The sequence below is a fragment of the Aulonocara stuartgranti genome (assembly GCF_965226115.1).
Source record: "Aulonocara stuartgranti genome assembly, chromosome: 10".
Lineage (NCBI taxonomy): Eukaryota > Metazoa > Chordata > Actinopteri > Cichliformes > Cichlidae > Aulonocara > Aulonocara stuartgranti.
The window spans coordinates 32,970,054-32,988,257 of NC_138946.1; the positions used below are offsets into that span (position 1 = coordinate 32,970,054).

At 40.5% G+C, this 18,204-nt stretch overlaps 1 protein-coding gene across 3 annotated transcripts; it reads right to left on the minus strand.

The window, feature by feature from the left end:
* Positions 1–1,037: 1,037 nt before the first annotated feature.
* dgat2 (diacylglycerol O-acyltransferase 2) lies at positions 1,038–17,025 on the minus strand. Of its 3 annotated transcripts, none has more exons than XM_082549607.1 (8): positions 16,873–17,025; positions 9,608–9,736; positions 9,312–9,419; positions 8,095–8,165; positions 5,435–5,639; positions 4,888–5,062; positions 3,379–3,563; positions 1,038–3,192 (listed from the first exon to the last, which is right to left on the minus strand). In XM_082549607.1, exons 2-8 carry the CDS (start codon positions 9,666–9,668, stop codon positions 3,038–3,040), a joined length of 960 nt encoding a protein of 319 aa, XP_082405733.1. In that variant the 5' UTR covers positions 9,669–9,736; positions 16,873–17,025; the 3' UTR covers positions 1,038–3,037. The 3 variants fall into 3 exon arrangements, with proteins under 3 accessions (XP_082405733.1, XP_082405732.1, XP_082405734.1); XM_082549606.1 differs by lacking the exon at positions 16,873–17,025 and adding an exon at positions 11,391–11,814; XM_082549608.1 differs by lacking the exon at positions 16,873–17,025 and adding an exon at positions 10,070–10,504.
* Between the last annotated feature and the right edge of the window lie 1,179 nt (positions 17,026–18,204).

Here is an 18,204-nt window from a genome sequence, read left to right on the forward strand (position 1 = left end):
TCTCCCTGGAGGGGACGAGCATCCGTTGAATTCTGTCAAAGCTGCAAAATATGAGGAAGTTGTATGGTACAGCGTGACATGCAGGTGACAGTTTAAACGGTAGCACTGATCTCATAATCTCTACTGGTACAAAGACAGCCAGCGACCAAAGCATTTAAAATGTATATGCAAACTGATATGAACTTTTTTCGCTAACTTTCAAATCACAGACAGTATAATACGAATACACAAATAGAGACAGGAACTAACTGCAGAATACGCGGGTAGCTTAGGCAATGTAAAACTTAAACACACATATTTAACATATTAGCAAATTAGTCGATGTTATATTTGTTAGGCCTCTCTTAACGTTGCATGCCAATTTAGATTCTGGTCTTGTGTTTTGCGTGTAACTCAGTAGTGTAAAGTTGAAATTCATCTTTAAGTACGATGACTTGTAAATCCACCACCTACATGTGAGCAGCACAGTCAGTTATTTCAGCTTCATTCACACTGACTGCAGAACATTAAGCAACCACTAGGGGGCTGTATCAGCCACATTAAATAGTTGCGCTTCTACAGGGCCAGGAGACTGAAGGCTGCAGTCAGATAACGACCAAAAGTAGCTCCTATCTATCCACGTTGTCACCTTGACAAAAAACGTTAAAATGTAAAAGAACTTAGGGAAAATAAAAATGGACGTTCTCGATGGACTAGTCATACACTTGATGTGTTCTTATTGGTTTTTTAATAATGTTGAAGATGTTTTAATAAAGTCATAAAAGAGAACCAGTAGCAAATAATAATAATAATAATAATTAACAAGGTTGTAATTCAGATAAATAGGAATACAAGGCATATAAAGTGAAATAATTGCGTTTTGCACTGAGATGTGTTGCTCCTGTCATATTTTTTTTCCAGCTGATAAAAGGAGCCAGAGTACTTCCTGTCTTTATTAAGGCTTTCTGAGACTAAAGTCAAATTAACTAATGACCGCACTAAAAAAGGCCATAAGAACAAGTATAACTAACAGAAACTGAATAATGGAAAACCTTAAATGAACTTTGCGCACAGGCTTTATTCCTCAAACATTTTCAGTTTCACTTCTGAAAACAAGGCAACGACTCCATAAGCAGTAGATACAATGATTATCATTCCGTTGTAGGTTTAACAATTTCAAAACATGACATACACAAGAGTGTATATGGTTAGTGCATAAAATGGAAAACATACAATTAACATTTACACGGTCACTTTTCATGTTGATCGTTTTTAAATGGGGTGGAATAATCCTCAAAAATATTCAGTTCAGTTTTATTTGCATAGCACCAGCAGATGTGGACGCTAAAGTTTAAAATGGTCCCAGTGGTAATTAGCAGCAGTAGGAGCTGTAACCCTGAAATTGGAAGAGTGGCTCCAGAAAACTCCAGGTATAACATCAGAGGTGTCGGTCCAGAGGAACAGACAAAGTACGGCACAGAGCCCTAAACTCCCAGGTCTCTGGTAGAGAACGCGAGCTTGAGGATCACATCTATATCACCTGCAGGGAGGCATGAAAGGAAGGTTTTTTCCTCCCATAGAGGTAAATTGTGGTTTCAGAGGTATACTGTATGGCCCAGCTGGACTTTGAAAGTTTTTGCTGATAAGAGAATTGTGGATAATATTAAATACTCTCCAGCCAAATACTGTTCAAAACAAAGCATATATTTGGTGGGCGTGCTCCCTACACAGCACATACATAAGACTCAGATTTAGTAAAACATTGACATAAATGTGGGAAAGACTTCAAAGACACACCACACTTTTTTTCTGAAAACTTACAAAAGTTTAATTTAAACATCAGCAGAAAGATTATGCAACTCATCACACAGACAAGTCTCGCTGCTTATTGCTTGCAAATCCATTGCACAGGTATCACACTGCTCCATAGTAGTCGTCACAATGCTCAAACCAGTGAAAATTGCATCTGTAAATTCAGCCAATTCTGTTACACTTTATTCCCATCGACATGACGCACGCTTGCTTATTTTAAATGATTCCCCTGAAAGATTTTTTATAAAACTCACTGTAAACTGGAATCATCAAACATCAGGATTCCATCCATCCATCTTCACCCGCAAACATCAGGATTTTCACCCACAAAACCATTTTATCCTTTTCAACTACAGCTCAAAACCTTCCAAGACACTTAAGTTACAAGAAATCACGTAGTTTACACTGCATACATTAAATGTATCCACCCAGATAGAAACCCTGTCACCAGTATGAACATAAAAAAGAAAAAGAAATAAGCCAAGCAGAGCAGTGCCTGTCTTGGGGGGGGGGGGGGGGGGGGGGAAATCTTTGAGACTAAAACCTCAGAGGGTGATGTAAAACATCAAAAGTGCACCAGAAATATTTGTTGAGACAAATGCACTAAAATAGGCATTTCCTTGCTACAGAATTCAATTAACACTGTAAGGCTTTTCTACAGTCTTATGCGTTTGTGCATTCACCATACCTGGTAGAATTCCTTCACTTTCGGCCTTTAACCAGCAGGAATCACCACATGTCTGTGGACATCATACGTCTTTGGCTCGATTAATCTTTGGGCACTACCCAGTGATAAAGTGGTACCTTTCATTTGCATTGTTTGTGCGTTCAGCGTGTAGAGTTGTAAAGGAGCTCAGGAAGAAGTCCTGCAAGTTACCTTCTGGCTCCATCTAGTGGAGCTTAGCGACCACTGCCTGAAAGAAGCAGTTAAAACGTGACGCCCAAGTTTTAAAAGAAAACTGGGAGGGGAAAAAAAAGGCACTGATGAGGCACTGTGGGCAACCAGACAAGAGCAGCTGGGAAAGGCCACCATTCATTAAACCTGCCATTGCCTGAGAAAGCACTATGCGTGTGTGTGAGATGGCGCAGTGAGCAAAGGTTTCTTCAGTAAACATGCAAAATGTGTCATCTGCAGTCCAGAGATAATCTAGGCACCCAGGTGCGATGACGAAGGTGACGAAACGAAGACGAGGCGAGGGGTTTGGAGATGCACAGTTCGGGCCATTAGCAGCGACCCGTCATCTTCCTAGTGGATGTGCAGGATGTCACTCTCTTTCAGACCAAAGCGGGTCTTGTACTTGTCAAAAAGGCACTGGAGGGACTTGATGTACATTGCATGGTAGAGATCCACCGCTTCCTCTGATGCATCCTCAATTTTTGGCACAGTGATTGGCTCCCCAACTATTAAAAAAGAAAAAGAACACAGGAGACAAACAGTTAAAACAAACAGTTGAGCAAATATTGACTGTGTCCTATGAACTGTTTGGTTGGTCACTGTCCTACAAAAACTTTAGTAACACAGCCATGTCGAGGTCAGAGAAAACTAATCTGTACCGTACAGTCAAAGCAAACACGAGACAAACTTGCCTATGGTAGTGATGGGCTTGGAAAAAGGCACAATGCCCCAGGAGCTTCCAAAGAAAAGGCACGGGGCAAAGCCCAACATCTTCTGTAACTTCTTTTGCAGAGACCTCCAGACGGTCCCCTCGTCGAAGATCACCTGCTTGTAGGCGTCGTTCTCGCCGAAGGAATAGACTGGAACCAGATCAGCCCTGAGGGAACAAAGCAAGTGACTCAACACACCTGCCCGACCGTGAAAAAGAACAACACATCTATGCGAAACATCTAGAACACATAAAAGGTCATTGAGACTTATTTGAGAAAAATGTCAGTTAATAAACAAATATTTGTTCACTGTCCTCTTGCTGAAGCTTTGCAGTTGTTGTTCACATGACCAGAAATGTGGTTTTATGGTTATATTATAATCCTATCTGTGAATCTCCTGGTTTTAAAAGCAGTAATAAGAACAGAGTTTGAAGCGTTGCACACGTGTGATAACCACCACGTTCCTTACATGTCTCTACTTGCCTGAACGGCCAGCTTCAGTTTACCAAATATTCAAAAATAGCCAACAGGTTTGGATTTATGGTGCAATGTGCACCATCAGGAATCGGTGCAAGGAACACGGACAGTTTGTAAAAAGCATTCAATGTCCCTGTGGGGAGGAGCAGCCACGTTTTTGTATAACAACTGTGGAAGGTGTTATGTGATCGGGAAATTTCTTAAATCCACCCTGATCTGTAACTAAGCTAGAGTCTGAAGGTTTGCAGGGGCCGTTTTTAGACCACAGAATCAGTCGTTTTTAGAGAGAGATTTTTTCCAGCTGTTTGTGAAAGATTCAATCTGGTTTTCCATCCAGTATTTTAGAAGAAACAATCAGAGCATCAATCCCTTTGACCAAAAATAAACAATAAATATATTTGTTAAAGCGGACACTTGTTTTGTGACGACACAACACATCATTCAGCTGGTTGCAACATCGTCTCTATTTCATAAGCACTGAAACAAAGCCTTAGAAGTTCCACAAAATCAATCCAAAGTGACCCAAATTCACATTTGAGGCTTACATCAGCTGCTGTGCTAGCCTAATTGTAACGAATAAAGGTCTGCATAACTGCGTGTCTTTTCCAGCGCGTTCTAAGCTTCTTTGGATAGGGTGCACCCACTGATATGATAATCCTCGGCTGTATTTGTGAAGGAATGGGCTTGTTTGGGCTGGTGAGACAAACCGAGGGCCCTTCACGCTGCAGTCTGTCTCATTAACGCATAGCCAAGGGGGGAGCTCAAACTGCCCAGCCCCTGAAAGTGAACTATATGTCACGAGGAGCTGAGCAGGGACAACACTGCACATTCATAGAATGATTTAGCAGCTCTCTCTTTGCAAGCATGTGGCCTTTCTGGGTATAATAATCTAGGATTTTGTTATTCCCGTGAGGTGCCGCAGCTCAGGGAATTACATTTTCCCATTCAACAACATATTGTGCAGGTCAGTGAAAACCACACGTGCTCGTGTCTGAAAATGCGCAGCCGACTCACCCTTTCCGCAGCGCTAGCCTAACGAAGCCTTTACGATTCTTCAGGGTGACAGAATTCAAGCCGGGTGTGCACTGCAGAGACTCGGCTGCCCCTCCGACAACGATAATCACAGCATTTCCCGTCCCATTCTGTGACAACAGGTAGTCGATGGAGTTCTTGTTCACAGGGCAGATACCTGTGGGGGGGCAAAATGTAGGTAAACTGCTCATTACAACTCAGATTCACTGAGTTTTAGGTCTCTGTACGAGTTACACACCAGCCTTTTGTATGCTTTCTATACCATATTGTGCATTAGGCAAAATCCACCAATATGCAGAAGAAATGTTAAACATTCAAAAAAGAAAACAACTTATTCCACATGTAAGGGGCAAAAATGAAGCCTGAAGAGCAAACAGGCCCTCCAAACAGATGAAGCTCAGAATCAGTCGATCGATGTCAACTGAAGCCGCAGCAGGACAAAGGTCAGCTCTCCCAGCGCTAGTTATCACTTATTTTGACATTTTAAGAATTCAAACAAGAATTTCTGGCTTCTTCAGTCAAATCTCACCTCCAGACATCAGATAGTCTCGCAGGATGGGAAAACGAAAGTTTCCTGCTAGGGTTGCAAGGGAAGGCTTGATGCCAGGGAATTTCTTAGAGAAGCCTGTGGCCTCCGTCCCAAAGTTGCAGAAACCACCAAAACAAAAGATGCCGTGGGGATGGTAGCCAAAGATGTAGTTCCGGCTGGGCAGCAGGTCGTGAGTTTTAATTAGCTGCAGGACAAAAAGGACAAAGAGTGGATAAACAGTGTGAGACCGATTCTCAGACGTGGACAAAAGTTTGATGAACATGGATTTATTTTTCTGCTTTTATCATGCATCAAACGGATAAGGTGCAAAAACTGAAACAGACTTTAGACGAAAACTAAAGCCACTGCATGATAAATGTGATTAAAGGTGGAACCCCCTCCCCTCAAAAAAAAAATAAATAAATACTGAAATGAGACCAATGTTCAGCGCCGTAATAGCAAGAATGCTAGCCTGAAATGGTGTGTTCAAGAATTTGTGATGTCTAATAGCTTACAAGGGTCAGATTCACCCTGGGCACCTTTATTCTAGACCACTGCGATGTGAACTAAATGGCATTTGGCTCGAGGTGCTCGAAGCTCAAAAAGAAAAATTAAAATTGAAGCATTCACCAGCAGCGCATGTTTCCAAAGATCACGGCCTGATTACTCAACAGTTTAGGAACTATCTTCTCTTTTATCAAACTTTAATCACCAACCATATTTCTGTTCAGCAGAAGCATCCTGTAAAAAGAAGCTTATGACATCATCTGAACTGTAATATTTACTAGCTTTTTGTTTGTGAATGAAGGAAAAAAAAAAAAAAAAAACAAAGATGGTTCAATTATACACAAAGCAATTCATGAATGAGAATCCAAGACAGTAAAGCAAAGTCCTGAAATATGAAGAACATAAATGGGTTCCAGTAACAATGTTAACAATATACGATCATAGCTGTATACTTTAGTGATTTTCAATATGGTAAATGGCCTGTATTTGTATAGAGCTTTACTCATCCAGTCATCCACCCATTCACACACTGCTGATGGCAGCTACATTGTAGCCACAGCCACCCTCGGGCGCACTGACAGGCGATAGTAAACATTATTGTAGGTATATTTTTTAACACTACATGTGAACATGGATGTGTAGACAGCCATTATTCATTGCACACACACACACACAGTATGATGTATACTGCTTTAGTAAAACTAGGACACTCTTATCAGCCAGACAGCACATACAATCATAAAATTAGGATCCAGTGTGCACCTGTTCAGGCTGACAGCAGTGATGTGTCAGCATTATCATCAAACCCATCATTGCACAATAAAGCTGTAAAGGTGAACATGGCCCATAAGAAAAGTGTGCTCTGATGTGCAGTGCAGACTTGGATCCATCACAATGTGTAAACAAAGCTCCATTAGTAGCTAGTCCAAAATAACAGCTGTGTAATCACATTAGCACAGGAGAACCCATTCAAGCTCTCCATGGCAGCGCAGGAGACCACCTGGCATATGTGGAGGATTACAGTGGGACTAGGGCAGCAAACACAGCACTTAACCCCTCGTACAGATCCAAGCAGAAGAAAAGAGAAGGAGGAAGAAGAGAGTCACTCGTTTCAAGAAGGAGCAGCAGTAATATAAAAGAGTACCTGATTCTAGTATTGAAGCAGACTTGCACATCTATCCGTGCAACACATTTCATAACAAGTCTCACTTCGGACTTCCTTCGGTCCTCACCTCAACTTCAGTGTTGGCTCGGACTTTGACCGGTTGTTTCCAACTCATAAATCATCAATACTCGCCCTGTGACTAACTCATGTGTTTGTAGATAATTTCAGGATATTTTGAAGTACAAAAAACAGTAAATCCCTCACTTTGACTGTGAATGTAACAGCTTCACATGAGCGAATAACTAATACAGTGGCTTCATCTGTGTTAAACATGAGGTGGTGACATCAATGAGAAAGGCCCAACTACAGTGAAGCATCTAGATGACAAAGAATGAATGCTTGGTTCATCACCCTGGATTTAGCGCTCTTTGTTCTCAAGATCTGACCGACGTCAACATATTTGTTTAATAAATAAATTAAATAAGTAAATATATATTGCTCCTGGATGTTAGAGAGTGGAACGTTGGCCCTGTATTTTTATGACTACTGTGTAATGTGTAAGAAGACAGCTATCCTCCCTTTAAGCATGCTTTAACCGTGACTTTTGACTTCTTGTGTGACAGTATAGTGAGGAACAGCTACTAAACATCTGTACCATCCAACACAAAGCCCTTTAGCCTGACCAAGGATTTTATTGTCCCCTACACTGCGGAGTACCTGATGAGAGAAAAGCTTAGCACTGCTTCTTAGACCTTCAACTGGGGCAAAGTCTGAAGCCAACATCATACCCTCATCTTAATCAACACAGGACAAGTAAGAGTACAGAGCAGATGGCTCAATGCAGCCCCGATAAGCCTATCTGTAATGTTAAACGTGCACAACTAAACACATTTCACACAGGAGCAGCTTCATCTGACATAAGGGAGATGTTTAGGACCCATTTCCTGGAGTCCTGGCACCACCGTCGCTCTGCAAAGCTCCAGATTTCCCTATATTACAGATGAGTGCGTCAGCAAGGGAGCATCACAAAGATGACACATTCACCCACCCTGATTGGAAAGTAGTCTCGGAAATACGTCCACACTGTCCAGTTCCTCACCCAGGAGGACCTCCTGCCACCTGAGGAGAAAGTTACACATGAGTCACTCAGAGCATGCGCACAAAAATAGAACTAACCGTAATTTTTCGTAACAATTCAACCTTAGTTTTTTATTATACAGTTTATTAATCTGTCATTTAATTAGTTTTGCCCGGAAGTGCAGAGTGACGTCTTCAAATATTACCCAGTCAAAATAATCCGAACAACTGTCCTCTCATTAAGATGCTGAGAAATGAACCGAATATGCCTGAATAATAAGTTTCCGCACTACCCAAAATTCCCTTGAGCTCTACGTTTACATGTGCTGCCATGCTAGGGGTACAGTAAGGCTGTACACGGCAGAGCACTGTGTTGAGCTAAACCAGCATGCTAACATAAGCTAAGCCAGTAGTCTAACATGCTAATGTATAGCATTTTAGCATGCTAACATATAGCATGCTAACATAAGCTAAGCCAGTAGTCTAACATGCTGATGTATAGCATTTTAGCATGCTAACATATAGCATGCTAACATAAGCTAAGCTAGTAGTCTAACATGCTAATGTATAGCATTTTAGCATGCTATACTTTAGCTAACATGCCAATCTATAGCATGTTAGCTAAAGTACAAATTTTTAAAATGATGAAAAAGAAAAAGAAACTCTTTAGCCGGATTAAACTGTCATTTCAAAGAATTTGGCACCAACAGGTGGGCAATTCTTTGTCTAAGACTCAAGGTTATTATAGTTAACAAAAACTAAACTAAAAATTAAAACTAGATGTGGAAAAATGTAGTTAACCAAAATGAAAATAAAAACTAAACTTTTGAAAAAAAAAATTAACTAATGAAAACAATTTGTGAACTTGTAAAGCTTATTAAAGTAAAATAAAAGGCAGAGGAAATAGCATTAGTCTAAAGCTTTTCTATCACCGGATGCAGAAATCCTCATCAAACGTGCCTAAAATCTCAACATTGTCATTTCACAAATCTCATTTTGGTTACTTCAAATAAATGAAATCATAAAAATAAAATCAAGAATTATAAGCAATTATTTTAGTTAAACCGCCACACTAGTTCACAGTGCCAGAAAGTCTCTCATTAAGACCTATAGTCCGGTGCAGCCAAAACTCAAACCATTAGGTAACAGTTTTGTTTTGTTTTTAAATTGACATCTTTCGTGGCTTGCCTTGTTTTGGGGTGTTCCAGTCAAAAATAAGCCAGGCTATATAAATGGCAGCAATCAGCCAGCAGTCAGTGCAGAAGATGTAGAGCAGTAATGCAGTGCAGGCAGCACCTGGGGGGAGACGGGGAAATAGTCACTAAAGTTAAACCTGAATTCATCACAAAGGGTTAAGGTAATCCATCATCAGGGTGTAATCACACGAAAGAAGGCCAACAAGCCATCAACGAGTGTGTGTTCACTTTAAAGACTGATCTGACCTCCTTTACTTGTGACACTAATAAGTCAACTCTCTCACTCACCCAAGGCTAAGAAGGAGATGACCCACTGCATCACAGAGATCACCTGCAGATGCTTCTCCATCTTGGATGTGCAGGGCCATAACCCTGAGGGGAGGTCCTGCAGAGCGGAGAGGATGCTGGAGCCAGTGCCTTGAGACAAAAACAAATCAATGGATCAGGTATAAAAACAGAAGGAAGAGATAAAGATCACGCAAAAAAAAAAATCTAGTCAACATTTCCCAGAAGAAATTCTTGCCTAGAGTTGATTTGAGTTAAACAAAGCCAAAGGTGGACATCAATCAAAACAAAGAGTTAATGATTTACTCCAGAACGGATTGCACCGACCTGTCCTACATCAATAATACAGTACATTTCCAGCGAGTCCAAAACTACACAGCCTCAGCTACTCACCAGGCTGAAAGAGTGAACCCACGCAGCTACGTGTGAGAAAGAAGCGCAAAGCAACATTAAGAAGCAACTAACGTGAGTCGAGGCCGTGTCACAGCGAGCCAATAAGAAGCTCTCGCACTCCAGGAAAACGCTGTCCTCTAATCCCATCTGTCCTCACTGAAAATAACCTGGTACCGGGGCTCGGCTGGTAATGCCTGCAAACTATGATGCTATGAGTCCTTGAGACTATCACAGCTTAAATGTGTGGCAGAGAAGTTGGCTGGAATTCAGCAGTGATGGTTAAACCAGCCTGCTTAGAGCTAGATCAAACTGGTGGGTAAAAGCTGAAACCAAACAAACAGTGTGATCTCCTGGAGAACAGGGGGCACAACAGGGGGGCCCACGTGCTTGGCTTTCAAGAGCCATCCTAGACCTAAACAGCTAGAATTATTGGACATGCAAGTAGTCGCCTCTAAATGCAAACAGCACAACGTTTTGTAATTAACACAATAACAGGCCCACATAGACACATCAGCTTGTGTTTGTATAGTTTCTAGTGTTCGTATAGTTTCTAGTGTTCATTTAAGCCAGGGGTGCCCAATCCCGGTCCTCGAGATCTACCGTCCTGCAGCTTTTAGATGCATCCCTACTCCAACACAGCTGAATCAAATGGTTTGATCTCTACAGCATGCCATCATGTTTGGCAAAGGCCTGATAACAAGCCATTCATTTGATTCAGGTGTGTGGGAACAAGGATGCATCTAAAAGCTGCAGGACGGTAGCTCTCGAGGACCGGGATTGGGCACCCCTGATTTAAGCTATGAATCATATTTGATACACAGAAACCAAATGGCATGTTTGGATACAGTAACACAACAGGGAACCCCCCACTACCACTCCTCCACCCCCATTCCCACAATAACCCCACGAATTATAAGCAAGATGCATGCAGAAAGCATGCGATTATGAGAGGTATGGTCACTTACATCCGTGTGTCATTATTCCATCAACTTTGAGCTAACTTGCAGCTGTCACTGTGTGGTTTAGGTTAAAAGCCCGAGTTTAGTTCCTCTCAACCAAAGACCATTCAGAGTGGAAGCGTGTTATAAGTATTCACAGAACACAAATCAAACACAGTGATTAGCAAAATACATAATAGCAAAATTCTTAGACAGTATTTTGAGCTTCTCCCACTGTGTCCAGATGAACAGAATCAACCTTTGGAGATTGATTTACCAGGATGATTGAGCATAGCAATATCCTATTAATTTCATTTCTGTTATCATAGTAAGTATTAAACTCCCGTTTTGTTTTGCATGCATTAAAACAAAACTCCAGGCTTGTTTGCGTTCCTATTCGTTTCGCTCCTTCACGCCCTTGGGACACTTTTGAAGACCCCAAATAACCATCTTACCTTTGATGAATCCCGAGTATGCAGCAAGTATGGTTTTCATAGCTCAGTCTTCTTGTTGGCTGATCAAAGTGCCCGAAAAACCTTTGAAATTATTTTTTAAACAATAATAAAATAAGTTAAAACATCAGGAGCTCCGAGCTTACAGCTCCGCTGTCATGACTGCGTTTAACAGCAGCTGACTGAAGAGTCCAGCGGGCATTTAATCAGCGCGGGGAGGAGCAAGAAGCCAGGAGGTACTGCGGGAGTCTGCGGACACCAAAGCGGAGGCAAGACTGCAGGTAACGTGGAGGAGCAGTGCTGCCGCTGAGCTGCTCTCTCTGTATTTATGAGGCCAGTCACGTGGGTCAGCGACCTGTTCAAAACATGTATTGACCATTCGTGCCACAGCTCTTCAGCATGCCTCATGGGACAGAGGAGCTGTGTACAAACATGTGTCCAGCTGTTTTATGGCCAGAAGCCAAGTAATAAACGGTCCCTTTCTCCTTATTTTAAAAAAAGTGTTTTGTTTTGGGGTTTTTTTTTGTTGTTGTTTTTTTAGAAAGGAAGTCTGTTTTTAATCGAATTAAACTTTTATTCTTTATTATTATTATTTTTGTCTAAAATTATTTGTTCATAGCTATAAACCTTAAAATCATTAGTTTTACTATATTTAAGCTGCTTTTTAATTTTTAGTTATTTTAATAAAGCTGCTTACTTTATATCAGGGTCGTAGGTATTGACTGATGCCAAAAGCAACTCTTGCAAAAGAAGTTGCACCGGCCTTACATCATTCGAGAGATGTTGCACCCTCCGCATACAGAGTTCAATGTTCTGTCTCCAAATTGCCAAAGCTAAGTTACTCGCTTGTTTAAACGCAGTCGGCAACTATTTATAGCTGCGAATCATTTTCCTAAGATCTAAGATTTAACACATATGTAATCTATGTACAGTATTGTGCAAAAGTCTTGCGCTATATTCCTTTATATTTTGCTGGGAAAATGGGAAATATGTGCAATGATTTATTGACACGTGCAAACATACATTGAAATAAAATAGACAAGAAAACGTTCTAATAATTATATTGAACTTGAAAGTCAGTATTTGTTATGACTGAGTTCTTCAGCACAGCCTGAAGCTTATAGTTTCCTGTCGGAGACTCAAAGCTCTTCCTTGGATGCTGCCGTCTCCGTTTCTTTGTCAAGATGATCCCACACTTGTTCAGTAATGAAGTCCAGGCCAATCCATGACTGACTTATCTAAGTTGTTCACCATGTGTAGACACAACACTGGTTCATCCCTTGAGTTAGATTCCTTTTTCTTGCTTGAACGATGCATAGGTCCGTGTTAAGGAGCTTAACAAAGGGAAAAAAAACAGTGCGTGACTGAAAATGGATGAAAAGGCGGCTGATGTCCGAAAACATCAGCTTATATCTTGCTTTCAGAATCCTTGGAAGCAAGATTTAAAGACTTATATCACTTTTGACTTTTCCACAATATTGTATTTATTCTTTTATTCTCGTGAACTGGAATGTGCTCTGTATCAATGCTGCAACCAAATCACCAACATCAGACCTTTAAAAAAAAAACTGAACTGAACCTGCTGCACTGAAAAGTGCTCAATATGTCATGACATGACTCCAAACACGGGCAGCTGTGGGTTGCATTGTGTAACAGGTTACAGAGGCAGCCATCTGTCCAAGAAAGCGCTCAGGTAAATCCTCTGCACTTGGCACTGCAGAGATACTCACCAAGCCAGACCCAGCAGGACACATGACTAAAGTAAAGCTGCTGGCAAACAGCTGAAAATGTGAGCCCACCCGTGGAGAAGGTAAACCACCAAAATCACAGTGTAAAAATATCTACTGTTTACTATGTAATGGCATTTAGATGAAATAGCACAAGATACTTGAAGTTTAAATAGTAATATCGATGGGGGCATATTACCATATAGGACGCTGGATGTGTTGTTTTAGATCTTTAGCTTTGATTGTGCAGCAATTGAGCCTGAAGATTTCAATGAAGTCATGTCTGAGCTCATGATCCTGCTGAAGTCATGCTTTTTAATGTTTGCTCTTTGGCTTTACCTCTTTTGACTTCAACAAATTAAATATAATTTCCTGTCTGTTCCAGTAAAAAAGAAAAAAAATCTCTTGCACTTTGTATCTAATGTGCTTCATCCAAAAACTGATATCGCATATCTACAGGGACCCAGCCAAGAAATATAACAGCTTCTGGATTAATCAATTATATAGTCCTTGACATCAGGTCAGTGTTGAGAAATAATTCAGGGCAACAGCATCAGCATCAGCAGCGCTGGAATAATCTACTTTTAAAGTACAGTCTTTAGTATTGTTTATTCTTTCTTCAGTGCCGCCTCTGGCTGGCTTTTGATTGTGGTGTGAGGAGTTCGAGTGTTCAGCTCCAGTTTTTTCTGCTGTGGTGACAGTTAATTCTGAAATTATGCACCACCTGCAATAATCCATCCTGCTTACCCCGACTGTTGCAGAATTTCTTGTTCTCATATAATAATAATAATCTGTAGAACAGATATCCCGTTATCTACAGATATGACTTCCTCCCCTAATATAATAAGGTCTCATGTAAGCTCTCTGCTCTAAAGCAACTTTTCATTTCTTAAAATGCTGTAATTCATTTGGGACGATAGAGCCAATATTACGTTATATTTTAATGAGTATTTAGATCGTGACGCTTAAAAGCCACAAAGATAAGATGTGCCCTGTAGGATTCTGTACTTTGACCACTGTCTTCAAAAATAAGTCAATAATGTTGTTATCCTGACCTCACTCACACCCCACACCCACCTAACGGCAGCTTGAGACCAAACAAACATTGAAAGCATTGTCTACTGTACTGTATGAGTACAATCTACAACACACTAACAACATACTTAGCAGGCAAGGACTGTTTCCAAAGCACAAAACATGCCCCATTAAATTTTCATCACTTTACACTGATAAGACTAATAACAGGATCATCACGCCTGGTGGATTACTGGTGAATTCTGCTGTTTCGGCTTTTGTGAAACGTGAAACACTTTGTAAGATTTTAAAAAAAAAATCCCACTGCAGAGATTTGCAACTGATGAATAATTATTTAAACCTCTTGTTTATTTGACGGGAGAGAGGAACTATGAGCTCATTTTGAGTTTATTGGCAGCAACATTTTCCCACAGACATGTTTGCCACTACGCTGCATCACATCTTCATTCAACACTAAACTTAAACTGCTCAGCAGTTCGAGGCCTTCCATGGGATACTGTTCGTTTAATACTATGCTTTGTGTTTTCAATAGTGGGCTGTTTGGAACCTAAAATAAGCCAGTTTAGCAACTACACTGCTTTAATATAGAGCCATTATGTTGTTATAAGTGTAAACGTGGTTTAGCATCATTACTGTCTTGATCCCTCATTTCTTTATTCATTGACGGAGAAATGCAGCATATAAGGCAAAAACAGTGTCTTTCGAATTCTTGCAAGCTTGAAAGTCAATATTTGATATGACTGCTTTTATTCTTCAGCACAGCCTGAACTCTCAGTGTTTATTGTCATTCTTTAAGCAGTCTTTGAGAATAGTTCTGCAGGGTTCTTGACAGACATCCCAAAACTTTTCTTCAGCTGTTGGCTGCCTTTTGTTCTGTTCTCTGTCAAGATGATCTTACACTACATCACAGTACAGGTACAGGATGTGGGGAGGCCAGTCGGTGACTATAGTGTTCTGTCCAGACAAGACAGAAATGAAAAACACTGATAGATCTCAGAAAGCCTGGAGAACTATTGCTCAAGAGCACTTTAGAAATTACAACAAGGTTGGATCCTTGCAAGCATAAAATAAAGAAACGAGGCATTACTCAAGACTTTTGCACAGTGCTGACAGCAGAGGTCTTGCTGACAGTATCAATGTCTGATGTGCGTTAATGCCTCCTGATAACAGATACAGGATTTTTAAATGGTACGCTGACATTAGTCTATAGACAAGCTCATAATTTCCAGCGAGAAATCTAAATTCTGATTCATGTTGTACTTTGTAGAGTTGGACACAAGACAAGGTTAAAAGGGACTCGCTATATTACGTGCAGACTGCTTTATTTAAAGATGATCTCTTTCTTATTCTCTACCCACATCTGCTCGTCCTTTAGTCAGCATTTTTGTCAGCTCATCACACACGTACACACATACAGTATATCTTGCCTGCTCTGTGTTGAAAGGAGCAGGGCATTGTCCAGTCTGTCAGTTATTTCATTTGGAAATATCAGAATTGTGCCATGTGATATAAAAGTCACCTGCCAAAGTTCACAGACACTCTTATCATTTGGGACTCAGATTAAAAAACCAGACACCCTTTAACCTGTGATTTCTAATAATACAATAAATCACACACACACACTCATATTTATTCTCACGTCTCACTTGGTAATAAAAATATAGATAAGAATTTTAAAACGATCATTAAGACTGTTCTCAATAGTACTGACTAGTGATGGGATTTCCGGCTCTTTTTAGAGATCCGGCTCTTTCGGTTCGGCTCACTAAAAAGAGCCGGCTCTTTCGGCTCCGAACCGGCTCTTCAGGTTGTTTTGTTGCTTTAATTAATTTATTATTAACAATAATATAAAATTATGCACAAAAGGAATTACTAACGTAAAAACAAGTGGTTTTATTTATATATGTTTATATATAAATATATGCGGTGGCCCCTAGAGACAAAACACGTACAAACTCCAAAACACATTTCTAGCATGAACTGAACTTCCAAAGCCGAGCTACTAGATCACTTAAATTACACAATTGAAAGCATGTGTGTATTGTTTGTGTATTTATACACAGGCACTCATATATATATTCAAATAATTTAAAAAAAAGTTCATTTACCTGTTACTACCACACACCAAATCCGGTCGTTGGTACTTGCTGGCTTGTGTAGCCACAAGATAACAAAGGCTCAACACTGCGCCCAGCATCCTGGAGCACTTCTGTTGTCTTTTGTACGTGTTTTGAGTTTTTATGTGCTTCTGAGTTTTTATATGCTTCTGAGTTTTTACGTGCTTCGGAGTTTGTACGTGTTTTTACGTGTTTTTGGAGTTTTTACGTGTTTTGGAGTTTGTACGTGTTTTTACGTGTTTTGGAGTTTGTACATGCTTCAGAGTTCGTACGTGATTTGAAGTTTGTATGTGCTTTGTCTCTAGGGGCCACCGTAAATATACTTTTATTTATTCACTCCACATAAAATGTAATAAATAAATCATATAATACAAAAATCAACTATTCACATTTCAAGTTTTAACTATTTAAATTTTCAGCTTTTTCCTTTCACAAATTTAAAGTGAAAAGAACACAAAACACTGCAAACCACAACACAATTAAATATAAATTATAATATGAAAACTAAAAGAACATGCATATTCTCTGTCATATGGACCTGCATGAATAAACTTTCTCAATCCTTTATCATCTGCAACCGAAAATAGTTGTGGATGATTACTATACCTTTCTAATGTTGTTGTCCCTGCCTCTCTTTCTCTCTCTCTGGCTCTGTTCCTGTGCTACTGAGTGTAACTACCGCCCCTCCCCCCTCTGCCCAGCGTAAAGCACAAGGCTCGCGTGCAGAGTGAAGCGGGAAAAAAGTGCGAGAGAGAGGGTGAGAGAAAGAAAAAAAAAACAAAAAACCCACGTGACGGCTCGCGATAAGGAGCCGGCTCGCGTCGTTCACGTCAAAGAGCCGGCTCTAAGAGCCATTTCGTTCGCGAACGACCCATCACTAGTACTGACGGCCTGAAAGGCAGACACTGAAGGAAGACACTTGGATGATTCCTTGCCAACAATTAAAAGCAGCTCCAGGAGATGGTTGGGTTTTGAAAACCACAGCTCAGCCAGCCAAAGGCACCACATGTACAGCTCCTGTACCTAACAGTATAAGTAAAAACAACCATGATGGGTGAAATGCTTGGATTCAAAATCATAATCCTAAAAGTAACCAGTAACGGTGCGAGACTTACTTAACACTACTTTTACATCTCTGAAGACAAAAGAAGGAAATTCCCGCTGATTTTGTGCTGCCTGTATGGAGTGTACTGTTTAAAAAATGAAATGAATCCTGCAGTTTTTGCTTCCGTTCTTTTACAGTGTTGCCAGTATAATGTTGTAATCTGACTTCAACCTATGACTCTATTTGAGAAAGTTTCGGGCCTTGCACAAATCCCAACACCTCATATGCAACAACTGCAATGTTCACATGTAGCCCCAGAGGAAGGGCAACAGTCTAAATCCAAGGTTCCCAGAGCGAGGCCCGTGTGCCAGCTGTGGGCCCACGTTCATGTTTCGCTCCACAGTCATGCACCAGGTGAAAAAAGAACCAAGGGAGCAACTTTTCCTTTCTGGCAGTCATTGCAGAATAAATCATTTACAATTACAGGTGAGGTCAAGATGTCTTGGCTGTGTGGCCTCGGTTGGCTTCTTTGATAATCATGACTAAATAAACACAGAAAACTTTCCCTTTTTTCAGACTACATTAGACTTCACCGTGTAAGCATGAGTCAGCCTAACTGTCGTTTCAAAGAGAGATTGTTCTCAGACACTGAAGCTGAAAGAGCTACACATGAAATCTTTAATACATGAATATGTGAGATTACACAACTGCTTCTGAACTCTAAATATCCAAATGAACCGAACACATTATTAGAGTTTCATGATGAATTTTAATGCACTCGTAGAACATCTTTCATTTGATCTGAGATTTTAAAGACAGCCTTTCCAGCTTACATGTTTGGGCTTTATTGAGACAGGACATGTTTAAACACAGACCTCTGCAATAGCCTTGAG

Coding starts and splice junctions, on each gene's coding strand:
- dgat2 (XM_082549606.1), bottom strand. CDS start 11,430: ATGAAAACCATACTTGCTGCATACTCGGGATTCATCAAAG. Junction 5,063..5,434: donor AGACTATCTGATGTCTGGAG/GTGAGATTTGAC, acceptor GCCCCCCCACAG/GTATCTGCCCTGTGAACAAG. Junction 3,564..4,887: donor AGGCTAGCGCTGCGGAAAGG/GTGAGTCGGCTG, acceptor TTGTTCCCTCAG/GGCTGATCTGGTTCCAGTCT.